The 27,459-nt window shown below is 40.5% G+C and overlaps 2 protein-coding genes across 2 annotated transcripts in view; one reads left to right on the forward strand and one right to left on the reverse strand.

The window, feature by feature from the left end:
- The window catches only part of LOC128314145 (ice-structuring protein 4-like), a 37,550-nt gene extending 13,793 nt beyond the window's left edge, over positions 1-23,757 (reverse strand). Inside the window, exon 1 of the mRNA XM_053215937.1 lies at positions 23,619-23,757. Within this exon, the coding sequence (XP_053071912.1) occupies positions 23,619-23,662 (44 nt within the window). The 5' untranslated portion in view covers positions 23,663-23,757. The remainder of the gene's footprint in view (positions 1-23,618) is intronic.
- CAB39 (calcium binding protein 39) overlaps positions 1-27,459 on the forward strand; it is an 87,254-nt gene that overhangs the window by 12,610 nt on the left and 47,185 nt on the right. Inside the window, exon 2 of the mRNA XM_053215936.1 lies at positions 23,619-23,774. Within this exon, the coding sequence (XP_053071911.1) occupies positions 23,619-23,774 (156 nt within the window). The remainder of the gene's footprint in view (positions 1-23,618; positions 23,775-27,459) is intronic.

The following is a 27,459-nucleotide window of genomic DNA, read 5'->3' on the forward strand; positions in this document are numbered from 1 at the left end:
CTGATTTATTGGAATGCCCTATCTGATGCAGCACCATAAACCTAAAGAAGGTGAAATTAGTGCTGAGGATATCCTCCTAGTGGTCAAAGTAGAGACAGCTGGAAGCCTAGTGAAGTCATCTCTTAGCAGGGAGCTCAGAAGGTTTATGGTTTCAGGTTTATCAAAGTCATTCCTAAGATCACGTGCTTGGATGTTAGGAGACACATTACACCTAACCTTTATTTAAAACTCATGTGTGTGCACAAACACACCTCTCACTGTTGATTTTCCTTTAGTATCCTACCTTGTGAAGATGATGTGAAGATGGCCCTTGTTCTGTAGGGGCAAACATGAACTGTATTTCTTGTAATTTTCCAATACAAGGGTACATAAGCCAGGGTAAAATAGCTCAGAGGTTTGGGCAGGGGTATGGAGATGGGGAGCTGGGCTCTTGCGGAAATTAGATCAGTTAGATCAGCCTGTTCTGATCCCTTCAGCAATGACAGCATGGTGGGGTGAATCAGACTAATATTTCAGCTTATAAGGGAACTGGCAACTTGTTGACCACCTGGCCTGGAGCAAAGAGTATTTGGTGGGAAGTGAAGAGTTACAGTTACTCTGTGACATGGGCATATTCCTTCATCAACCTAGTGAATTTTGATGTTTACTGATTTGAAATACCAAATATTGCCAAGGGAGACATATTTTTATCACCACTAATAAATTATTTATGTGCAGGTGACTCTGCTAAGCCCTGCTGTAAGTGGAGGGTGCTTTCCTTAATCGGGGGAGATGAAATAGAAAAGTTGGGTGGTCATAGGGGAGGCACGGTAGCCACAATTTCCTATTGGTGACCAAATGTCCTGTTTGCCAGGGAAAGTCCAGGTTTATGCCTCTGGTCCCCACATAATTATTCATTGCATCCCCCTTCATTCCCCAAATTGTCCTGGTTTGGATGATAAATTATGTCATCTAACATACAGCAGTTGCAAAAGTAGTTGTTTCTTGACCCTCCCCCCCCACCCCCATTTTTGGTGCTTAGAGTACAAGGCTGTCCATCAGATCCTTAAATAGCTTGATTTCGAAGCACTAGTTCTGGAGCATAGCAGCTACGTGGTCCCTCTGGAACCTAGAGGACTTTTCACTGGATTGGCTTGGCTTCTCTTTGAATGAGAGCTGTGATGTTCTAACTCTAAAATGTTCTGCTTTGCCTCAGGTCGGACACTGAGACACTCGAAATGTAAACACCTTGTTTTCACCCAGATTCCCTCATCTGCTATCCCTCCAGTTCTCAGGAACTGCTAAATAAGAAGAGAAGGTGTGGAGTCCTAGTTTTTAAATGGTTGTTCTTGGGTGCCATATAACAGTTTAGGGAGATGATATGCCACTATTCATACACTTTAATTTATGTAATTTTTTAGTCTTTATACCTGTCCGTATTTCTTCCAAGTTTTAGAGCATCACTACCTGAAGGGAAAGATCAGGAGTTTTGCAAGATCATCCTGAGAGTTCAGTTTAGGATGGCTGGGAAAAAAAAATTGCATTTCATTTACATTGCTTGTATAATCTTGAGCTTTATTCTCAATTTGTGATAATAAACAGACCTATTTTCACATTTTTTTTTCATGTTTCTTCCACTGTCATTTAATGACACATTTCAGATATTCAGCTCTGAATGGAGGTGTGTAGGGTACATATAGGAGTAAAAGTGCCATTCTCAGTCTTCACTAGGTGGGTTCCGGTCCAGTTAAGAGGAGAAATGTCTGAGCCCTCCCTCTGTTAGAGCTGCCTTTTTGGGGCACAGGACTGGAGCAGCGATACCTAGAAGGTAGCCCCTGTGCTACTTGGAACTCTCTTGTTTCTTCCAACAAGGCAGGGATTCAGTGGAAGCTTATTTCAGGAGGAGTGTGGGAAAAGGCAGTAATGCACCCGGGCCTTCAGCAGTCGGAACCAGGAACGCAGACTTTATTATGACTCTCCATTTGTTGCTGCGTTTCTCTGCTCTGCTTGCTCACCACATCCTCTGCGCAGACCAGCCTTCTCCACCTGATAGCCTGGCCACCTGCACTTCGTAAAAGTCCTTTCATGGAGCTTCAGCCCTGCAGTTGAGACTTTCACTAGGGAGAGGTCTACCTGCCCCTCTCGGTTACTTTGCTAGGGCCAGGGGGAGTATGGTTCTTACAGCACTTAGAGCACCTCCCCTTGGAGCCGTGTTAATGGGGGGCGCGGAGGGGGGGAGCAGTTGCCAGAAGGAGATGGGGGGGCATCTTCAGAGTGACCCTGTGACCTTCCCAGCCGTGGGGATTGTTAGGGTTCTTATCCTCCTGTCTGCTTTGTTCAGGTGACCAAGAATAAGTTCAGATGAACTGATTGGTTATTTGTCTGCCCCGAGGCCACATACCCCTTTGTTCTCATTTTGTCCTCACATTTTAGTCTGAAAAGCCGGCTCCTTTGTAGCTCCTCTGCCCTTAGATATCCTCAGCACCCAGAAGAGTCTATGAAGGACTGGATCACAGAATCCCAAAGGAATTCCAGCCCTGACTAAAAGCTACTGCACTGATACTCAGCAGTCCCAGAAATACACAAGGAGGGACTGGAATGTTTGCTCCCAAGGGTGGAATGTTCGGCTTTGTTAATCTGCTTTAGTCTAAAACACCAGTATTTGACTAGGTGGCGTTTTGGTTTCTCTCCTCATTTGCAGTTTGTTTACATTTTTACCTTGTGCCCTTTGCCTGTCCCCTCCCCGCAAGTTGTAATCTTACTGCTTTTACTAATTTGTGAGAAGAGAGTGGAATAGAGTATAAAAGTTTGAAAGTACAGCTCACCCATTTAAATTTATGAGTGGTATTTTATACACTAGTTGAATAGAATACATTTTGTATAAGTGGTTTTAAAAGTGTTTTTCTAGAAAGGCAGCCATTTAGACCTTAACGTCTGCGATGCCTCACACATAATAGAGACTTGAAAAATATGTCGAATAAACTTGGAAATATTTTTATTCATCCTTACTTACCAGAAAGGAGAATGACAGGGCCTAAATAGGCGTTGCACACCGGAGAAGGTGCTGTTTGAGAGATGAGCTTGTTCCGACCACCTCTCGAATTACAGGGACGCCTGGGCCATTGTTACCACAGACAGGAATTAATTTGACTCTGAAGAAAAATGATACAAGTACCTTATTTTAACGTACCCCGTACCTGTTGATTGCCTTGATACACTTTACCTGTTTGACTTAATTTAGTCATCTCTCCCAGACAGGATGTCCCCTTAGCAGCCTTGCCTATTTTCACTTGAACAAGAAAATTCATACACTAGATCTTGCAGTATTTACCCAATTTATCCTGTTGGTAAGGTTAAAAGCCACACCCTCGTGCTAAAATTAGCTGTTCTTTCATGTTCCTTGCCTTCTAATTTAGGGAAATGGAAAAAGTTAGGGGTGTGTTTTCTTCTCTTTTCTTTCCCCTCGTGTCCCTTCCCCCTCCTCCACCATCACCCCAAAGATTTACATAAGGAGCAAAGGAAAAATAAAGAAAGGCAAATAGAATGATTCTTGGGGCAGGGTAAATACACAAATAAATGCATGTCTTTTACACTAGATACTTAGGCACCAGACCTGTGGCTCTTAAGTTTTAGTGGCCAGAACAAAGAAGAAAACAAGATCAATTGCAAAACTGTTCCTGAGATAAAAAACAAACCAGCTGCTTAGGACAAGTGTAATCTTTCCAGGAATGGAGACCCTGTAGATCCTTTATTAGCAGCCTCTGAGTCCATACTACATTTCTCTCAATTCTCTACAGTGTCTGTAAAACCCAAGTTCAAGTTTAAGGTGTCTTAGTATAAAAACATAAGGAATAATATTAGGCCAGAGTACAGTTCAGTTAAATCATTATTTTTCTGATGCTCTGGAGCTTTGGGAGCAGCCCTCTATAATCGTTCATACCACTGAACTTTTTATTAAAATTGGGTACCAGAGAAGTCCAAGGTTGTAACTTTCTAGTAACCACTCTGCCTTAACAGTTGTTGGCTAAGCTGGCCAGCAGTAACCAGTATCAGCCTTTGAAAATTAAAGAGCTTACGGGCACCTGGGTGGCTCAGTCGGTTAAGCTTCCGACTTTGGCTCAGGTCATGATCTCCTGGTTCACAAGTTCAAGCCCTGCGTTGGGCTCTGTGCTGACAGCTCAGAGCCTGGAGTCCACTTCAGATTCTGTGCCACCCCCCACTCTCTGCCCCTCTCGCACCCTGTCGCTCTCTCTCAAAAATAAATAAACGTTAAAACATTTTTTTAAGTAAATGTGAAAAAAAGAAAAAGAGCTTAACCAGGACTTGATTTCAAATCTAGTTATATAAATTGACTTGGAGGCTAGGTCAGTGTTTTCCTCAGAAAATAGTTCTGTGTTCAACGTGCAGACATGTTTATTATAAAGTAGTAGTTTAAAAATTTTTGTTAAATTTCTGACACTGAAGTTCAGTATAAAAAGCCGATAGGAATGAGGTGTTTGGGCTGGAGAAGAGATGGCCCCTCACCTGCCTTCCTTGGACCTTAGAGTTAGGTTTAGAAGCCACTGTCCGACTCATGACTAATGTCATTTTAGTCTGGAAAAATTAAAAAGCCTGCATCGTCAAGCACCCACCGGAACAGGCTCACCCTGTGCAACCTCCTACTCCCAGGAACACCTGTGGAAAGCCCAGTTTTCATTAACTTCCTGTTTGAACCACTAAAATTTTGACAGATTGGCGATATGGTTAGCGATAATCCAAGCATTTGGGAGATAAAGTTAAAAACCAGGAATGTTAGGGTATCTGGTGGCTCAGTTGGTTAAACATCCAACTCTTGATTTCGGCTCAGATCATGATCTCACGGTTCGTGGGACCGAGCCCCATGTCAGGCACTGTGCTACAAGTGAGGAGCCTGCTTGGGATATTCTCTCTCTCTCTGTCCCCCTCTCCCGCCCCTCCTCCCACCTCCACCCTCTCCCTCTGCCCCTCTTGCATGCACAGGAATCTCTCTCAAATAAACATTAAAAACAAACAAACAAAAAACCCAAGAAAGTAGCTTTTGAAGCCTGCACAGAAAGGATAATCTCCGTATGGGTTTTTTTGCAGATTGTATAACACTTAAACGAATACTTTAGTCCCCACATTCACTTGAGTTAGTAGATTCTTCTGCTGAAATAGTAAAGGAAACATGGAATCCCATATTCAGAACTTTTGTAGAAGAAAATATGTTTTCAGTGTTAAGTAATTGCATCCATCATAGCTCTTCCTGGATGCTTGGGATCTCTACCTAAAACTTAACTTTTTGTACTCCCTTGGATATAAGATGTTTTTGTTGTGTATTTTAGATACAGCTTTCAGATTAAAAAGCAGTTTTCCATTGTGACTGTATTGTGATGTCAACACTCACCTGGAAAGCACCACTCCATCAAGTGTGGAATGTTCTTTGGGCAATAAAAGAAGGCATGTGATTACTCTGTAAACAGCACTTGGGTTACAGTGAGTTTTTTACCTTCTGCCTTCCTCTTCACTTGATACTTTATTTCCTGCCAGAGCTTGATGAAATTACAAAATAATTTTTGTTTTCTTACCATAATTCAAATTGCTGCATAAAGCCTTCCAGTATATTGTAATACATTTTCTGACTCTTACCCAATTTTATCCTGTCTACAGAACACAGCTCAAGAAACATCCCCTCAGTTGAAGTCTGAGGTCTTCAGCACAGGGTGCTGTGTCTGTCCTCTGAACTTGCTGCTCATGTCACATATCTGGGTTTTTCATACAGGCTCTGATGGTGTATGTTAGTCCTCCATAGGTTTTGGTCATCCCATGTGGGTGTGCCGTGGCTCCCCAGTGGTAAACGGAGTCCTGGAACAACATCTAGTGAATGTGCACCACAGGAGGAGGCATGGCTACATCTTTTGGTCCATGAGCTGAGTCTGGGCTCTGCATCGTGCCAGTCAGTTGACAAATGACCTCCAGTTACTTCCTCTGAAATGAATTGTTTTTTAGCCTCATTATCTTACCTAGAATTTTTCTCCCAACCCAGGATCAGACATCTGCGTGCCACTTAGTATGTTGATATGGAGGGCTGGAAGGGATCTGCTGACTGGTTCGGAGAGATCCTCCTTGAGTATAAAATGTTCTACACCATCCTCCGAAGGGCCATGGAACTATATATTCTGTGGCTCCAAATACTTGTGCTGGAAAAAGCCTGTTTACACTAAATACCACTATACGGTGGTTTAAAAAGGAAATAAACCTTCAAATCCCCAACTATGGTGCTTCGGCTCAGGCTGGTTTTGTGGCATGTTTGTGCTTTCGTGGGCATTTGGCCAGAACAAAAATAGCAGAGCTGGACCCTGAAGGAAAGTGATTTTCCAGGTTTATATCTGATCCTTTAGATAGAAGTTTGAAGGGTGTAAATTTTCAAAAGGAAATTGTTTTTTTCGAAATGTAGGAAATTGTTTTCTCAAAAGAGAAAAATGAACATTTCACCCCTCTCAGGTATACCTTTTTAGAACCACACCATTTTTTAAACTTTTTTTTAAAATCTCTGACACAAAAATAATTTTCTAAAAGGCTTTTTTCTTCATATTTGAACTTTGTTTCATATTCTCCCACTTGTTTACAGTTCCAGTTTGAATTATACATTCTTTTTAAGGAATTGCCAGCTTTTTAAAAGAGCAGGATTGGCTGTTTGCTTTTCTCGTTTACTAAAATATGGGTGAAGCCATGATGTTTTGCCCATGATCAGATGGACTATATTTCCCCAACCCTGCAGCAAAGGGAGTAGTAAATTTAACTAGAAGAAAAATGGATTTGTGATTTCATGCTTGAGGACGAGTGGTGTCACATTTTAAAATGTGAACATTGATTAACCTTCTCTATTGAAATACAGTGCTAGGTTGTAAAGAAATAGTTGTGCAGTTCACATTTTCCAGAACGAATTCTCAAACTGTAACAATGTAACTCCTAATTCCTTAAGACTATCTGTAAATGAGAGGTGCCTGGGTGGCTCAGTTGGTTAAGCGGCTGACTCTTGGTTTAGGCTCAGGTACATGATCTCCTGGTTCTTGAGATCTAGCCCTGCGTCTGGCTCTGTGCTGAGTGCGGAGCCTGCTTAGGATTCTCTGTCTCTCTCTCTCTCTCTGCTCCTCCCCGACTAGCACACCTTTCTTTCTCTCTCTCAGTCTCTCTCTCTCTCAATAAGTAAATAAACGTTAAAAAAAAAAACAAAGCAGCCTAACATTAAAAAAAGAGACTATCTGTATATGAATCAATGTAGATAAAATTAAAGATAACAGATCATATTGGTAAAAGGCCTTTAACATATTCATGGAATCGGCCATGTATTACAGATGTTTCTAGATAAGGCTTTGTAATATGTAATTGTAATTTCAAGTCTTAAACCAAGTCATGAAATCTTTTTGCCATATTATGATAATTTGAGAAGTTCAACATTGTAAATAAGTTAGCTGTCATTAGTAAAAGAGCGACCCTAATTGATTAGAAGTCTGTTTTACAGACTGCAGGTTCCATCCTGTCACTTGTTTGTGAAATCAGCTCAGAGGGCTCTGAGTGGCATTTTAAAGGGAGGAAGGGAGCAAGGGACTAGGATGGAATGAAATAGAAGAGAGAGTATCATTGCAATCTTAGCTCTTAAGGATAAGTACTGTTCGGTCATACTATGTGTGTGATACTTTTTTAATGTATGAATATATGTGTGTTATAAGGTCAGAGAAATCTGTAAGCCATCACCACTAGTGGTAATACAGTTAGGTGGCCTGGTGGTTGTTTAAACTTATAATGCAGTTTGGTGGCCTGCTTTAATTGGAAAGCTTCAGTATACGTACTTTTAATAAGTAAAGAAAGACCTGTGTGACATACTGATCAGGTTTGTAGTTGACAGGAATCTGGTAGGGGGAAGTAATAAGATGGGGAACATGTGCAGAAGACCTAGGTCAATTAAATTGCTTAACAGAAAACAGCCTTGTATGTTACTATCAAAGCTCTTCATGGAGTCCAAGATTATGTTTATGAAATACATGGATGGGTGATCTTAGCCGGTCAGAGCACATATGGAATACAGGGTTCAGTTTGAAACACTACATTTTTTGTGGGTGAAATTTTGTTTCAAATTTTTATTTAAATTCTAGTTAACATATAGTGCAATACTGGTTTCAGGTATAGAATTTAGTGATTCATCACTTCATAGAACACCCAGTGCTCATCAGAACAAGTGCCCTCCTTAGTACGCATCACCCATTTAGCCCATCCCCCTCCCACCTCCTTCCATCCACTCTCAGTTCTCTATCATTAAGAGTCTCTTATGGTTTGCTTCCCTGTCTCTCTCTTTTTTTTTTTTTTTTTTTCTCCTTCCCATATGTTCCTCTGATTTGTGAAACACTGCACTGTTAAGGACAGTGACAGGCTGGAATGCTGGAGAATACCTGAGGGGGTCCTCTGAGTCACCTCCCCCACAGTTCTCTGTAACAAAACCAAATCCGGATAAATTTTATAGGAATTTGATTGCCACCTGTGCTTAATGTAGTGCAGATTGGACGTGGATCTATGGCTTTTGCACACATAACAGCTCACAGGCTAGTGTGGTGATGGTAATTTACATAGCAACATGTCTGATTAGGCTGCTCAAAAAGCTTTGAGTTTCTTCTATAGGAATCTCTCACTTTCCTTTTACTCTAGTCCTGGATGCGTCAGTCCTTAGGACATGAGGATACATGTCTACTACAAAATATTCCTACCTGATGCTCACTGAAATTGCTACCGCGGTTTGATGGCATATTGTCAATTTCCTTCTAATCCTGGTATTTGCCTTGGGCTTGCTTAGACTGGGATAAAGTGTAGGAAAAGGAAGTTCGTCACATCATGTTGGAATCCATGTCTAAAAGGCATGTCTATAGATTCATCTTAAAATATTCTCAAGTCATACATCTATAATTTTGAAAAATACCAACTTTCGTGTTTATTTAACATTGTACTTAACATGCGTTTTAGTATAGTTATGTATAAAGAATGCATTCTGTGCTCCCTCCCTCCCAACTAACTTAATTAGTTGGTGATTAACTGGAGAAAGGTCATGAATTCATGTTATAGTAGATTTCTTGACCTTTTCCCCACTGCTAAGCAGTGCTAATGTAAAAGTTAACATGCTTTGTCAAACTGGATAATGTAGTGAGGTTTGTTAGATTAGATTCTCATAGAACATTATTTCAGAAAAGGATATTCATTGTTTAAATGTAAATAATGTCTGATACCTGTAAATATGGAATCTTACATTCGTATTCAGCATGAAGTTATAAGTCTGGTAGAGGCTCTGGAATTCATTAAGAGAAAGGTTGTCGATAAAGCTGTAAGAAAATGATTTGTGCATTAAATTTAAAAAGTTAAAATGAAAATGACAAAGTAGGATAACATATTTGCAAAAAAAATAACAGCCAAAGAGATAATATTCATAATTATACAATAGCCTACAAATCAGTAGGAAAAAGACATACTCCATACCCAGTAGACTGACGGGCAGTAGAGATGTACAGTTTTACTAAGAAAGTGCACGTGGACAGTAGGCATGCAAATGTGTTCATTGTTACCAGTTATCAGCAATTCAAATAAAAAGAATTGCACTGATGAGAGGGGAAGGGAGAGGAGGAGGTCAAGAAAATAGCATTTTCTTTTTTTTTTTTTAATTTTTTTTTTTTAACGTTTATTTATTTTTGAGACAGAGAGAGACAAAGCATGAATGGGGGAGGGTCAGAGAGAGGGAGACACAGAATCTGAAACAGGCTCCAGGCTCTGAGCTGTCAGCACAGAGCCCGACGTGGGGCTCGAACTCACGGACCGCGAGATCATGACCTGAGCCGAAGTCGGCCACTTAACAGACTGAGCCACCCAGGTGCCCCGAAAATAGCATTTTCAATCTGACAAATCAGGATTACTAGAGCCTACTGTCAGTGAGCTGGTACACTGTTGATGGCAGTGTAAATTGGCATCCGCTTTTGGTACAAGTTAACAATCTTCATGTTTTGACTCAGACTGCTGCCTTACCTGAGTCCCTCAGAATCTCCTTGGCTTGTTTTACTCTGGTATGGAACATTGTGTGGTCTTTTTGTGGCCAGAGAAACCCATTATTTACTTGTTCTTTATGAGACATGGCCTTATTTTTTTGGTAATTTTTTGTTAATGTTTTTATTTATTTTTGAGGCAGGGAGAGACAGAGCATGAGCAGGGAAGGGGCAGAGAGAGAGAGGGAGACACAGAATGTGAAGCAGGCTCCAGGCTCTGAGCTGTCAGCACAGAGCCCGACGCGGGGCTCGAGCTCATGGACTGTGAGATCATGACCTGAGCTGAAGTCGGCCGCTTAACCGACTGAGCCACCCAGGCGCCCCATATGAGACATTGCCTTCTAAGGTGGGTAGGTCGGGGATCATTTCTTCAGAGTTGATAAAGATGAAGAACTGACACTTAATGCTCAGTGTCAGTCCTGAGTCCAGTATGTCTGGCTAGCAGAGGGAAGACAAGGAGTTTCTTTACCGTCACTCATTTTACGTGACTTCCAGGGACAACTGGCCCCGGTACCTTAATACAAAGTAAAGCTGGGCAGATCTGAACACAATGGGGGGGGACATACAGGCGCCCAATAGAAATAAGACCTAACGGCTGTGACATGAGTATTTCTGCTGAAATAGTTACAAAGCAGCCTGTCCTTTGGAGAAATGCGACAGTGACACCTTGCTGACTCAGTAAAGAGTTGTGTTGATCCAACAATTTCAGCTTTGAAATGTGTGTTTACTTTCATGATGAATTTAAAAGACATTGTTAAAGGTGTATTTTGAATGGAATTATTTATATAAAATATTAAGTTTTGCGAAGCTGTGTTCATGCAGAAAATTGAAACAAAAAGACATGGACCTTAATTTTTAAAACTCAACTTTATTTGTAATATTACTAAGCTGAGTTGAATTTGATATTCATTTAGTCACAAGTAGAAGAAAAACATTTTTTTTTCACTGTTTATTTTTGAGAGAGAGAGGGAGAGAGCATGAACAGGGGAGGGCAGAGAGAGAGAGAGAGAGAGAGAGAGAGAGAGGGAGACAGAAGGAGATGCAGGACTTGAGCTCAGGAGCTGTGAGATCATGACCTGAGCTGAAATCAAGAGTTGACGCTCAACCAACTGAGCAACCCAGGCACCTCTAGAAAAAAAAAAAAACATTAAAAAAAATTTTTCTTTTGTTTATTTAAGTTTATTTTGAGAGAGAGAGAGAGGAAAGCAGGGAGGGTCAGAAAGAGAGGAAAAAAGAGAGGAGAGAGAGAAAGAGAAGAGAGAGAATCCCAAGCAGGCTCTACACTGTCAGCGCAGAGCCTGACATGGGGCTTCAACCCACGAACCGTGACACCATGACCTAAGTGGAAACCAAGAGTCAGATGCTTAACTGACTGAGCACCCCCCCCCCACCCCCCCAGGCATCCAAAGAAGAAAACCATTTTTAAGAGTACTCCCATTCATGGCATCTTACTTTAGTCCTGAGCAAACCACGTTTCTTTTAATCAACAAAAGACATTTGAAAACTGCTACTGGGGCCAATATTCAACTGGAGCAAAGAACAAATATGTATTCAAAGAGCAAACTTTTTTCTGCAGAAGTGAAGTTACTAGTGTGTGTGCTGAAGGAAGTCCCAGAGCTCTGATCCGTGATACATTCTTAACTCCTAAGAGTTAATTTAGCCGTGTTCAGTTAAAATACTTCCCACTCTTTTAAGTGAATCCTGGAACTGTTTGAGTGATGTTCCTATATGCCCCGCCTTTGTTTCAGAAAGGATTTAGCTTGAAATATTCTATTGTACTTAGTTGTCTTACTTTAATTATCTTATTTTAGTCTTGAAAGTCCATGTTGACTGTATGCTACTCTGGAATTACCACAGTACAACTTACCACAAGTAGTATGATTCTTTCAAGAAGTGTTTGAAATTTACCATGAGGTTCCTCTTTGCAAAATTAACACAGAGCTCTGTTGGTTTGTTTGTTTGTTTTTTTTTTAAATAAGATCTCATACTTTAAAGCAAGTTCTTGTAAAATTACTTTTCTAAAAATCAGCTACTTAAAGCAGAGCCCTCTCCTATAAGTATGTGTCTCTTGCTTTGTTACTCAAATATAGGATGAATTTTGCCATTAGAGAATATTTCATAAGCATTCATAATTTGACATTTCCATGTTTAGTATAAAAGAAATTCTCAAGGATTAACAGCCTGTTTTAGAAGAACACAAAAGTGAAATTATTTCTAAACATCACTTTTACTAAGCCCATTTCATTAAGTATTCATTGTATAATTTACTTAGAACAAAGGATGAGTGGATGGAGAAGCACGTGGTCACTCAGACGAATGCATGTGTTTGGGATACTAGTTCAAACTGGAGAGGAGTATACAGTTTTCATAGCCTGGCTCTCTATGCAGTGCATTTCTGATATTTAATAGAAAAGGAACTTGGGTTTTCAGTAATGAGTAGTAAAAATCTTTTCCAAACCAAGTGAAACAGAGATATGGACCAGTTTTCATTTTGTGTGTTTTTTAGGGCTAGGGGACATTCAGGGGTATTCTTTTCACATTTATTTAACTCCGTAATCTTAGAGATTGCCTTTTGCCTATTTGATCAGAATTTTAAAAATCAATATTTTGTAAAAAGTGACTTGGTGAACATTTATTTCTAGATACTTATTAATTTATTACCGTTATGTTGTACATTTTTGTAATACTTCATCTGTATGTAAGATGAAAGGACAGATAGGGGTGCCTAGGTGGCTCAGTCAGTTAAGCGTCCGTCTGGCTCAGGTTGCGATCTCATGGTTCACGAGTTCAAGCCCCGAGTGCTGATAGCTCAGAGCCTGGAGCCTGCTTCGGATTCTATGTCTACCTCTCTCACTGCCACTCCCCTGCTCATGCTCGCTCTCACTCTCTCTCTCTCTCTCTCTCTCTCACTCTCTCTCACTCTCTCTCAAATAAACATTAACAAAAGTTTTTTAAAGATGAAAGGACAGGTAAATACAAAGAGAATTTGGAGTCAAGACACTTGCCTTGTATCCTGACTGACACACTCATTATAGGATCTCAGGGATAGCCTTTTCTGTGACTCGAAAGATGTATAAAAGTATTTACCATAGGATTCAAGAAGGTGGGAAGGGATAAAGTGTTTGTAGTAAGAATACAAAAACACTGATTCGAAGGAATAGATGCACCCCTGTTTATTGCAGTGTTGTTTACAATAGCCAAATGATGGAAGCAGCACAAGTTTCCATTGATAGATGAATGGATAAAGATCTGGTATATACATACAATGGAATATTATTCAGCCATAAAAAAAGAATGAAATCTTGCCACTTGCAACGATATGGATGGAGCTAGAGAGTCTAATGCTAAAGCAAAATGCTTAAGCCAGTCAGAGAAAGACAAATACCGTATGATTTTACCCATATGTGGAATTTAAGAAACAAAACAGTTGAACAAAGGGGAAAGGAGAGAAAAACCAAAAACCAGACCCTTAACTATACAAACTGGTGGTTACCAGAGAGGAGGCTGGTGGGGGATGGGGTAATTAGGCGAAGGGGATTAAGAGTACACTTGATGAGCAGTGAGTAATACATGAAATTGTTGAATTGCTATCTTGTTCACCTAATATAACACTGCATGTTAACTACACTTGAATTAAGGAAAAAAATGTTTTGGAGAGCCTGGCTGGCTCAGTCGGTTAAGCATCCAACTTCGGCCCAGGTCATAATCTTGCAGTTCATGAGTTCGAGCCCCATATCAGGCTCTGTGCTGATTAGCTCAGAGCCTGGAGCTGCTTCTGATTTTGTGTCTCCCTCTCTCTCTGCCCCTCCCCTACTGGCCCTCTGTCTCTGTCTCCCAAAAATAAATAAACATGAAAAAAAAAGTGTCTGTAGACATTGGATTAGAGAATATACATCACAGTATAATGCACAAGTGATCAGTGCTGTTTTCATTCTAGTTTAATGTTAAAGAAGCAATCCATGCAAAAAAAGTTGTGCGAATCAAAACAAGATAGTTCTACAGTTGTATCACCATCTTGGGAGCCCAGCAGTATTCCATGTTGGTTAATTATACCTTAATCTGTCACACTTTAATCAGAATTTTGCCATGTTTATATGGTAAATTAGAGTTGCTCAATAAGTAGGGGTCCAGCTTTGTGCATAGCAACAGGTAAATTATAGGGACTTTCCTAGGATTTCTTGCTCACTTAACCTCCCAAACTATTTAGGTGGTGGCCCCTAACCCCTTTCAGGCTGGGTTTCAAATTAAAACTTTTTAGTTAACTCCTGGTTGTTTATGTATCAGTCATTTCTGTGGCCTTATTTGTTTTTGTTTTGAGAAGTGTTATTTCAGTTCCCCGTCAATAAATTTATCTGGAGTCTTGTACAAAGCATGTAACATGATGGGTAATACTCAGTTGGCTACCACAGGGCTTCCTGACTCTTTGGGGGTGATACATATATAAATAACAACAGCACAGCATCATCCAGATTTTAAAAGCTTAGAGTGTGAGAAAGGTGGGGACCTCAACTGTGGGATCTTCCAGGAGCGACTGGCATTTATCTGTGGTAGGGGGAGGGGCCAGGTTTTGGGCAAGTAGAGAAGTAACTGTGCTCCCAAGGAGGGGCTGCCCATGGTGGTATCGCTGTAGTTTCCCAAGGATTATTTCAAGGAAGGACACTGCATGTCAGCTTTTGAAGTCATTGCCCATGTACTTACTCTCTGTGAATGTTCTTCCTCCTCCTAGCTGCCTCCAACAGGAAAGTTTACTTATTGAACTGCAGGGGACAAAATGAACACGTGTAGATGGGAACAGTGCAGTAAGAGAGCTCTGAGGCTCTGTAAAGGAGAATGTGTTGTTTTTAAGTCAGAAACATGGATTAAGGTGGTCGTCTGCAGTTAACACATACGTTTTGGATGTTTTGGCAAATAAGAGGGGAAAAGCAAAGCACAGTAGACAGGTAGTTCTTCAGAATAGGAACTTTTCCTTATTACTCATCTTTTTAAAATTATGAAAATGTTCAAGCATATACAAATAGGCTGTAGTATAATGAATCTCCTGTTCAACAGTGATTAATACTTCGCTAGCCTTGTTTCCTCTATCTGCGCCCCCCCCCCCCCCCCCCCCACACACACACACCACCACCACCTTACTCTTAGGGAATATTTTAAAGGAAATCTCAAATCACTCAAACTTTGGTATGTGTGTCTAACTGAGGATATTTTTTCCTATCTACTCTTGTCTGCTGTACACAAACAAGATGAGCCTGGGACATGTTGGTTAGACTGTCTACTATAGTCCAGTATGATACCTGACAGAATTAACAGTGATTCCTTAATTATGTCCAGTGTATAATTTTTCTGATTGCCAATATATCATTTTTAAAAGTTGGTTTATTTGAATCAGGGTCCAGAGAAGGTCCATATATTTGACGATGTCTTGTGAGTGTCTCACTATTTAATATTCTCTGCTTCTCACCTCACCCTGCCTTATGCTCTTTAATCTGTTGGAGAAAACCAGTTATTTGACTTGTCCCTTGTTCTGGGCTTGACTTACTGCTTCCTAGTGATGTTGTTTAACTTGTTCCTTTAGGCTGGTGGCTCTAGAAACTTGGTTAGATTCAGATTTTTTGTTTCTAGTAGGGGAAAGGAAATCAAATTTTTATAGATGGAACTTTGTATTTCCTATTGCATTATGTCATGAGACAGATTGATGTCTGGTTGTCCTATTTTTAGCAATAGATGAGTGTTTTCCAAGTTGTCAGCTCCAGTGTATCCATTATGAAGTTCTCCCTCACCCTTTGACTTGTGATTTTAATGGCCATTGATGTTTGTTGCCTAGATCCATTATTTCATAAGGATTACAAAATGGTAATTTTCAATTTTTCTTCCTACGTTTAGTACGTTTATGTGAATCTTCTATAAAGAACTTTTCCTTGCCACCTATTTGGTTACCCTCAAATACAGGCTATATGGAAGAGACAGGATAAATGCGCTGTTCCCTTCATTTACCAGTTTTGAGGGTATTGTGGTGTTGCTCTCGCAGGCTCTAAGGTGACTACTAAATTTTCTTTTTTAGTACCATAATTTTCATAGATTTTAATGTTTTACTTCTATTAATTATATATACTTATATTACTATTAAGTATATACGCAAAGGTTCAATTTGTGTACCAATTCATTGTAGTCATTTTCCCTTTTTATGCCCCAATTGTATCATCTTTGGCCTGTGGAAGCCTACTCAGATTGGCTCCTGTGTCTTTTTTTGTATGAACCCATTCATTTCATCTTTGCTTTCTGAAGTAACTAACATGTCCCAGGCTACTCTTGTGTATTTCCTGCTCCTTCATGGAGACCTGATTCCTCTATGAGAAATGATCTTGTATTAATTTTTTTTTTTTTTTAAATTTTAGAGAGCGTAAGTGAGGGAAAAAGGGCAGAGGGGGGAGAGAGAGAGAATCTTAAGCAGGCTCTATTCTCACTGCAGAGCCCAATGTGGGGCTCGATCCCACAACCCCAGGATCATGACCTGAGCTGAAATCAAGAGTTTCTGGGTATACAGCAATGAATGAGTGAAACCAGTGAAGTCCTTGTTTTCATAGGACTTATTTTAACAGAAAGGAGCAGATAAACATATGTCAGTTTATGGTGATAAGTACTGGAAGAGCAATGAAGCAAGATAAGGAGATGAGAGTAGGGGAGAGGTGCTATTTTGGAAACAGTGGTCTGGGAAGGCCCTATTCATATGGTGTCATTTGAGTAGAAGTGTGGGTAGAATGAGGGAGAGAGCCACAGGGATTTGAGCTGAAAGCTCTCCTTAGACAGTGTGGGGAATGTACATAGGCCTGGCCCAGGAATTCAAGCCAGGGAGTGTAGCTAATGTCTGCGGTGTAAGAGACAAGAATAGAAAGGCGTGGATCACAATGAACCTTATATGCCTTGGTCAGGAGTTTGGATTTTATTCTGAGTGAAATGGGAAGTCATCGGGGGAAGTATTGAACAGAGAAGCGACAGTGCTTTGTAAACTGTGACGTGCATGAGAGATCATACAAATAATTTAAATACTATTACAACTACAACCCTCTGGTTTACCATCTAGGCTATAAAAGAGTATCAGTTTGACTCCTGAATAGTACCCAGTTTTGAACACTGTTGGCCCCTGCAAGGTATGTTAATTGCAAAACACACTCCAAAGTCTTGTATCTCTTGGACACTTAATTTTGGTTTTGATATAGTTAATGATGATCTATGTATGTATTTGGTGGCTTTGGTAATTAACCAAAGGTCCAAATGCTTCTTAAAGCTATTCATGGTTTATTTTAATAGAGGTAAGTTATTGCATCTTATTTACAGCTAAGAAGGGCCTGTAGCCTTTTCATCCAAAAGCTGAATCAAAACTTGGAAGATGCAGGTTTAAAAAGATGAATAAGATCACTCATTTTATATTGCTGTCCAATCTGTGTAGATACCTTTTTTTTTTTTTTTACCCATTTTTCATTCTAGAAATGGTCACAAATCAGATTTTATTTATTTTTAAATTTTTTTAAAAATGTTTGTTTATTTTTGGGGTGGGGTGGTGGGGGGAGGGAGACACAGAATCCAAAGCAGGCTCCAGGCTCTGAGCTGTCAGCACAGAGCCTGATGCAGGGCTCAAACTCATGAACTGCGAGATCATGACCCGAGCCCAAGTCAGACACTTAACCAACTAAGCCACCCAGGCACCCCACAAATCAGATGTTAGGAGAAACAAAAAACCCCGCATAACTATCCTTTACTACTATTTATTCAAATTTTACCATATGCAGATGCTGTGCTAATAAGCATATTCAAACATATAATTTAATTCTTGTGCTAAGTTGTAAGGTAAGCTATTTTTCTCATTTTAGAGATGTGGAAAAGGGTCTCAAAAGTCTAAGCTAAGGCATGAGGCAGTCAGGATCTGAACCCAGGTTATCTTTAAAGCTGTGTAATTATGCAAGCTGGTGCAGCCACTTTAGAAAACAGTGTGGAGGTTCCTCAAAAAATTAGAACCAACTACCCTACGACCCAGCAATAGCACTAATAGGAATTTATCCAAGGGATACAGGAGTGCTGGTTCATAGGGGCACGTGTACCCAAATGTTTATAGCAGCACTTTCAACAATAGCCCAAGTATGGAAAGAGCCTAAATATCCATCAGCTGATAAATGGATAAAGAAGATGTGGTTTATATATACAAGGGAATACTACTTGGCAGTGAGAAAGAATGAAATCCTGCCATTTGCAGCAACATGGATGGAACTGGAAGGTACTATGCTGAGTGAAATAAGTCAGAGAAGGACGGATATCGTATGTTCTCAATTCATATGTGGATCTTGAGAAACTTAACAGAAGACCAAGGGGGAAGGGAAGGGGGAAAAAAAGTTACAACAGAGAGGGAGGGAGGCAAACCGTAAGAGACTCTTGAATACAGAGAACAAACCGAGGGTGAATGTAGGGGTGGGGGAGAGGGGAAAATGAGTGATGGGCATTGAGGAGGGCACTTGTTGGGATGAGCACTGGGCTTTGTAGGTAGGCAGTGAACCACGGGAATCTACCCCAAAACCAAGAGCACACTTTACACACTATATGTTAGCCAATTTGACAATAAATTATGTTAAAAAATTAAAAAAAAAATAAAGCTGTGTAATTAACCACTGTGCTTTATATACTTGCCCCACACTACTATATGGATAGTCTGGCATGTTTTAGATATTGAGTATTAATTTGAAGTAAGTAACACTAACTGTAGAAGCAGGAGGTGAGGTCTCAGAGCCAGCTGTCTAAAAATGGGTTAAGTGTGCAGTACATTCCACACTTCTCACGACTGCTTGATTTACCTTAGCAGCCGTGTGTGCAGGTCTTATTGTATGTGGGACTATTTGTCAATTTTCAGTTTTTGCATTTGACCACCAAGTTTATGAGTCAGATCTAACAGTATGTTAGTATAGAATCCCATTAACTCAGCTGTCTAGGAATGTGTTGTCATTCAGCAGCTTCTCATTATTGTCTCTAAACACATACACCCACATCCATACACACCAGAATGCTGTCTTCTGTAGAGCAGGTGCCCTTGATGCCTTTAGCTTGTGGCGTAGTGCATAGTTGGTATTTAAATGAATGGATGTCCTAATCAGTGGCTTATGGACCATTTGACTACTTTTCGATATTTGTCAATACACAGGTGAATAGAGTTAGCTACAGTTAGGAGGGTGTCCGCACAAGCCAAAACAGATTGCCTAAGAAGGGCAGTGCCCAGCAATGCTAACTCTAATTATGTTAGACTTTTATTTTCCCAGTAGGTGTTCTGTATGTTCTCCAGCACTTTCTTGGGGGTGGAACATTGTACTTTTCAGAGCATTCACATAACAGAACAGTGATGTGCAGTTTTTGTTCTTTGTAAGAAATTAAGTGACCGTTTCTAGTATCATCTGGTCTCTGTTTGAAGAAGAGAGTAGACTCCCAGTACGAACGACCACAGACATGGAGCAAGTAATAAAAAGAATGTACGACAGACTGTTAATACCTGTTGTCTCTGTAGGCTTTGCAGGTGATTTTCACTGTCTGCCTTGTGTAGTGCTTCAGTGTTTGCATTTTGCTAATGAATAATGTAACCATTTCTTAAAAACTAGAAGTATGACTCTCGGTGGCTGACATAGATGCAGAAGTAGATAGAAAGACTTTCATTATTCTGATCCCTAGCCGAACCCCACACCCCCAAGAATATATAGAATCTAGCTGAAGGCTATGCTTATGTGAACAACAGCACAGAAATTGTTTTTGGTTTTGTTTTTTTGTTGTTGTTGGTGTGTGTGTGTGTGTGTGTGTGTGTGTGTGTGAGAGAGAGAGAGAGAGAGAGAGAGAGAGATTTGTGGTCCCAATCATTGTGTGAATGAGATTTCCCAAAACATCCCCTAAAAGTGATATATTGGCCCCATTGACAACCACTGCTCTATGTGGAGAATAGTGAAGATCTACATTTGGTGTCTGTAGGATAGAGATTTAGAAAGTAGAATTGACCGAAACTGTGAATTGATCACATATGGAAGAGTTAACAAGTGGAAAGAGTGGTATGATGACTGGGTTTTGTGATTGGGTGAACCATGGATTCATTCACTGTGAAGGGGAACTTAGAAACAGGACTTGGGGTGAGGTTTGAGTTGCCTGGAGGACATTTATAGAGAATAGTAGTTGGAAATGTAGTCCATTTGGTTGGAGCAGGAAATGGGTTTCAGGTTATTGAAACCATGGGTAGGTGAGATCAATCAGAGAATACAGAGTAAGAACACAGCTGAGGGTGGAACCCTGAAGGACATCAACATTGGAGTAGAGATGAGTCACTGAATTAAATGCAGAAAGAAAGGGCATTCAGAGAGAAAGGAAAACAACAACTAAGGGAGAGCAGTGCATAGAAGCTAAGGGGTATGCAGTGCTACATGTTCACATAGATTCCTTTCGTGCAGCTTTAGTGTGCAATTCCATAAATGTTAATTTTAATATGAAACTAGTATGTTTAATTATTTCCCACCCCACCCTTCCCCCAATCCCTCAAAATTTCAAGCTAAATTTCCCCTCCAAGTCTTCTTTATCTTTGGGATTCAAGCATATACCGCTGTTTGTTTACCATCAGGAGCAAGCTTATCTCCACTTTGAGGTTTGTAGGTATGGGTTTCCACAGCCCGCTTTAGAATCCTAACAGTGGTCGGTTTTCTCCCAATCGCAATAATAATTTTGACTCAGTCCAAAGAATCCTGCTGAGGTGTATTATGAGCCCAAAACATACATACACATATATATGTATTTTTTTTTTGAGGGACAGAGGAAATTTGTATTTGAAAGCTAAATGAATTTTTCAATTGTAATATATATTTTTGTCTATCTCTTTCATGATCTCCAGTTTTGTCCAAAACATAATTTAGGCAGTTTTAAAACAGTATTAAGAAATACTTTGAACATACACAAAAGCTGAGTAACAATGAAAATCCATATATCCACCATCTAGATTTAAAAATTAAGATTCTTACCATATTTGCAAATGTGGCACTCGGGCTTAGTAGCAGTTGGCATCTTCTGGGAACAGAAAGGACCTCAGTGTGGCTGGACCTCTATGATAAAGGTCAGGATGCTGGGCCATGAGTTGGAGATGGGCAAAGCCTAGGAGGGCCATGGTAGGAATTTGTATTTTATTATAAGGGCGGTGAAGAGTTATCGAAGGGCCTTCGCCAGTGGGCTCTTGTTACTGGTCCCTAAAACTCCCTCAGATATTTGTAATGAAATACTGCTGATGATAAAGGAGGAAGAAGGAAAACAGGAAAGATAGGTAGATTGTTATGGTGAAAGGTGTCTCTTAACCATGTTAATGCTTGTTTAACCATTGCTGCTTCCAGCCTGGTCATGTCCATACTCTTGGGATTGTCAGTTCCAAAACTCAGGCATAGACATATGCCTGTGTGTTTCACATCCTTCAAGGATCTTGCTGAGGAGTGTCCACTTCTTGTTTTTAGTACAGGAAATACTAACTGTATTTCCTCAAAGCACAGTCTTACTAGTGTATATGTTCTGCAAAATCTTGGCTGCATAGTATACTAATTAAAAAAGGAATGATCGTGTCATGCTTCCTCTTTCCCTCACAGAAGCACTTTATATGTGTTATCTTCACCAGCTGTACTCTTTCTGCTATGACGAGTATTTGGTTTATGGTAGAACCTTTTAAAACCCCCTTTGCCCTGGAAAGTCACTTCTTCCACCATTGAGCCCAAGCTGAAAATATCTCTGTTGCATAGCACCATAACACTTCCTGCAAAATACCATTAAACTCTTCCCACCCTCCACCCAACATTGACTTGTAGCATCGTTGCTATTATTTGCAGAGTACAAATAGGAAAGATTGCATTTTCAGAGGATTTACTGTGATTCTGAGTCCACTGTGTTTATGGAAAAGCATCTGCATTACTCCCTACCCCCTCAAACAACAAAAGGTTAAAAAGAAAATAATGGAAAAGAGTGACCACGATTTATGTACCATCTAGCCAAGTAATCAGATAATGTAACAGCCACTTGGGATAACTCACCTATAAAATCCAAACTTCTTATCATAGAAAAGATATTTAGAAACGAATGTATTCATCTTTGGTTTTTGAAAACCTGTGTTTGAGGACATATCTCTTTTGTTAATGGAGATGTGGTTTTAATGCGATCAAAGAAGGATTTACAGTCTGGTAGGAAGTGAGCTATATAGGTGATATTTGGGTGTAAAGATTGGTCAGGACAGATCATATCAAAACATGTCAAGAGTTAACATACATGTTCATGATTTAATTGTAGGCCTAACATTGACCTTCATTTTCATGCTGTTTCCCCCTATATGTTTATTTGTAAACAGGTCACTGTATCTCAAACCCTGGAGAAAAAAACATTTAAATACTTTATTCAAATAAAGTCTTAGGCAAAGCTCAAAAGAAGTGTTAATGATGCTGTGCAGTGGAGATATTTTATGTTCACATGTGGGAAAAAAAGTTATCTTTTGGTATCTCCATGAGGTCGTTTAATGTCTGTGAATATAGCTTCTTTCCATTTAGTAAAAGAAATTGTATGTTCTGACCGGTTCCCGAGTTACTTTCCATTGTTTGTCTTGTTAACTTTGTTTTCTCGTGGTGACTTCTAGTGGATGTCCTCCTTTTACATGATATAATATTGTGGTTTATGTGGTTGGAATGTTGTTTTCTGCTGCCCATAAAAAATTAAGAACTTCCAGAAGTTCATTACCCCAAGGGTTTTATCCAGTGAGTTCCTTCACAGGAGATAGTCCTATCCAGGCAGAAAGAGTACATAAGGGACTTGAGGATCCGCTGGGAGATTTGCCCAAGGCTCTGTCCAAGATTCTCCAACTCAGAGACCCTGACTGACTGAAGAGAAGGTGGTGGGTGCCCCCAGGGTGCTTAGGAGGAAACAGCATGAACACAGGCCAGGGCATATCTGGAGAGACCTAGATAGTGAGCCTGTTGCTAGTGCTGTTTGGCTAAGCTCCTTACCTAGCTTTTTGCCTCAGTTTCCTCAACCATAAGAGATACCTGTTAATTAGAGGTACCGTGTGGTAATTAAGGACACTTTGGATTGAGATAGACCTGAGCTGGTTTTACTGCTTGGTACCTTGAGCCAGTTTCTTGACCTCATTAAAGTTTACCTGTAAATGGGAGTAATAATGTCCCTCGGGGAATTGTTTGAAAAGATCCCATAAGATGATGAATTAAAGTGCTTAGCATGGGGCCTGGCAGTACGAGTTGCCCTGCTCACCAGCACCAGCATGTTCCTCCTCAGATGGGTGGTTAGGGGAGCAGGTGATAAAAAAGGTGTTTCGAGAGGTACGAAACATTCTGTAATTCTAAGATCTCTCTGCATTATCATTTCCTGTGTATATTTGTAGGTTTCCTCGTTCCTACTCACTTTGCAAGTCTTGTCGTAAAATAACTCTCTCAGACAGTGGGTTTCTTCCCAGATTAGGGTTTAGAAAGTATGTCTTCTGTTGACCCCACTTCTTCTCACTTGTGCCTTGTACTGTGCCCCCAGGTGAAGCAGGCAGAGCGCAGCGAGGCATCTGTCGCTGCCGCCATGCCGTTCCCATTTGGGAAGTCTCACAAATCCCCAGCAGACATTGTGAAGAACCTGAAGGAGAGCATGGCTGTTCTGGAAAAGCAAGACATTTCTGACAAAAAAGCAGAAAAGGTATGCATTGGGTTTTATGTTATATTTTCAATCTTTTGATTAGGAGCAAATGTAAGACAGATTATGAAGTGATTTTAAAAGATCAGTAAATCCCAATTTGGGTTTATTTGGGGTTTTAAAATAGAGTCTTCAAATGGCATTTGCTGCTGCCTAAACACCACATACTTTCTTGCATACTGCCATCCAACAGATCGCTTTCTCACTTTTCTCTCAGTTTTTCATTTCAGGTTCTCAAATTTATTTAATTTGGTGGGGAGGAGGGTTCATTGTTGAAGTGGTTTATCTGATCAGTGTTTCCACCTGTGGTCTTCTTGGAGCAGCATCTCTCCCAGTTTCCTTTCTGTGTTCCTTGTATCCATGACAAGTGTCTCCCTCTGTCCAGTCACCATAGTCCAAAACCTGGCTTTTATCCTGATCTGTCTCCTTCCCTTTTTTTTTTTTTTATGTTTATTTATTTTTGAGAGAGAGAGAGAGAGAGAGACAGAGCACGAGCTGGGGATGGGCAGAGAGAGAGGGAGACACAGAATCTGAAGCAGGATCCAGGCTCTGAGCTGTCAGCACAGAGTCCGATGTACTTGAACTCGCAGACCATGAGATCATGACCTGAGCCGAAGTCAGATAAACCAACTGAGTCACCCAGGCACCCCTTCTCCTCCTCCTTTAAAATGTCATCTTCGTGAAATACTATGAATCCTACTTCCTAAGGGATTAGGAATTGATCCTGACTGCCATTCCCACTTGATGAAGATCCTCATGACCTCTCTTAAGGACCTTAGCAGTAGCCTCCTTAATGCTCTTTCTAAAATATCTCCCCTGCTTTAAACCTTCAGTGCAGACTCCTCGCATAGCACACAAGACCCTTCATGACCTGGTCTCTGCTTTTCTAGGCGGTTTTCAACCCTTCTCCCCACTATTCTGTGAGCTCTAGCAATCTCAGCTTGCCTCTGTCCACTAGAGCAACTAAAGCAAATGATCAGCTATACCATTTTTAATGCCTTTGTCTTGTCCACCCCCTTGGATTTTCACCCCAGCCCCCATTCATCTTTCAGAACCACTCCATACCTCTCTTTTTCCTAGATGGCTTCCCAGAATACTCCCTTTGCTTCCTCATGCTTGCCCCCTAAAACAAATCTCTACATTTTGGTCACCTCCTTTGGAAATGCCAGCACTGCCTCCATCTTTGAACATGATTTTATTTGTGTTGTATTTTTTCTCTCTTACTAGAACATGAGCTCTTTGACTCCAGTGTTATTTCTGGCCCACCTGTGCCCTCCACAGTACCTGTCTACCATGGGCTGGATACCTGCTGTCTCTTGAATGAGTATTTGACTGGAATGACCTCTTCCACCCTATTGTTTATTTTAGGAGGTTGTTTCCTCTCTTGGGTTGAATAGTAGACTGCTTAACTACTACCATCTTTTTAAGATGTGGTTTACCTGTGTTCCTATAAAAAAACGAAGTTCACACCCATGGGATTAAGATTTGTTACAGGCTATTGAGTTAATCTATCTTTCTGTCATTGGAAGCAATCTAGGAGTGCCTGGGTGGCTCAGTCAGTTAAGCATCTGACTTGGGCTCAAGTCATGATCTCATGGTTCATGAGTTTGAGCCCTGCATTGGGCTCTGTGCTGTCAGTGCAGAGCCTGCTTCAGATCCTCTGTCTCCCTCTGTCTCTCTCAACCCTTGCCCCCACCCCCAAATAAATATTTAAAACCAAAGAAGCAATCTAAAATTAGTAAAATTTTTTTATAATTCCACTTTAGATCTTTCATGGAAATTCTAGACAGTTTCTTGCATTCCCATTGTAAGATAATAGATAAATGTTTATGATATGATAAAACTTTTTTAAAAATTCGGGTGTAACAGATGATAGCTAGATTTTCATATTTGTGTTTGCATTCACTCTGATGTCATATGTTCCTTGGTTGAAGTTATAAAGTCTGGCCTTATACAGATGTATGGGTGGAAAAAGGAGGTGTGTTTTAATAGCCTTTCAGATAATTCTGAATATTTTTTGATAGCCACACCAAAATTCAACAATTGATAGTTCCTTGGGGCACCTGGGTGGCCTAGTTGGTTAAGCTTACGATTCTTGGTTTCATCTCAGATCATGATCTCACGGTTTCATGAGTTCAAGCTCCACCTCAGGCTCTGAACTGGCAGCACAGAGCCTGCTTGGGATTCTCTCTCTCCCTCTGTCTCTTCCCCTCCCCCACACGTGCTGTCTCTGTCTCTCTCAAAATAAATAAACAAAAATCTTTAATAAAAAAGGAAAAAAACCCAATTGATAGCTCCTTGATTGTAATAGAATCTGAAAGTATATAAATAAACTTTTCATACTCTGCATTTTGAAAAGACTTTTTTTTTTTTTTTGAGAGAGGGCGCAAGTGAGCAAGGGGCAGAGAGAGAGGGGGAGAATTCCAGGAGAGAAAGCGAGAGGGGGGAGTGGGAGACAGAAGCAGGGCTCACCCTAAGCGGGGTTTGAGCTCACCGGAAGCAGGGCTCATGCTCACCCACTGTGGGACTCGAACTCAGGAACCGTGGGATCATGACCTAAGCCGAAGTCAGATGTTTGACTGAGCCACCCAGGCACCCTGAAAATATCTTTTATCCATGCATGATTTTGTAACATGCATTGATCATTTAGAAAGTGTTGGATCACTGATGTATACACATCTTCCAAATATTGACACGTTATACAATTTCAAAAATTCACATTTTTAAGTATTACCACTAATCCCATCAGAAAAGTCTGGAAGTACTGGAAAGTGGTCAGACTTATGCATGTTGTATTCACATTTCAGAATTCAAATTGGGCAGCAGATACTATAGGGTGTTTTCCTTAAAGTGACAAGCTCTCACTTCATTCATTTTTGAGAAAATGTCTGCCAAATATCTAAGCCTGAATGATTTGTCAGTTTTTCTTTCACGTTAAAATGATGTTCCATTAAAAAAGTGACTTATTCAGCTTGTAGCTCTGTCATACAATTACTTTTCCTTAAGACAACCCATTTATTTCATTTTTTTTTTCCAACGTTTTTTATTTATTTTTGGGACAGAGAGAGACAGAGCATGAACGGGGGAGGGGCAGAGAGAGAGGGAGACACAGAATCGGAAGCAGGCTCCAGGCTCCAAGCCATCAGCCCAGAGCCTGACGCGGGGCTCGAACTCACGGATTGTGAGATCGTGACCTGGCTGAAGTCGGACGCTCAACCGACTGTGCCACCCAGGCGCCCCATAACCCATTTACTTTAATAAGGGGCAGAAGGTGTTTTACGTATACTCCCTGTATTTATCACACCAAATGTTAAAAAGACGTGTACTCAAATATCAAAATTTAATAAAATGAATATTTTTTCTGCTTTCCCATGACATTCTTAAGCAAAATTTTAAACTGAGTACATGGTGATGAAGATGGCAATGATGGCCGGTACAGTTTGTTGTCCCCGCCTTGACTCAGGCTAGAGGGTCAGCACTGTCAGTGCAAATGGCAATTCAGCAGAAAAAGGCAAATGTGTTCTATTGATTGAAAACAGTTCTGACCTCCTGGGCCTCTTGAAAGGGTCTCAGGGGTCCACAGGAGTCCATGCTTTGACATCTGTGGTAGTCAGCTGAAGGTGTGTGGGTGTGTGGAGGGTGGCAGCAGGTAGGGAGAGTGTCCTAACAGACGGGCTATATGAGGAGG

The sequence above is a fragment of the Acinonyx jubatus genome, chromosome C1 (assembly GCF_027475565.1).
Source record: "Acinonyx jubatus isolate Ajub_Pintada_27869175 chromosome C1, VMU_Ajub_asm_v1.0, whole genome shotgun sequence".
NCBI classification, from domain to species: Eukaryota; Metazoa; Chordata; class Mammalia; order Carnivora; family Felidae; genus Acinonyx; species Acinonyx jubatus.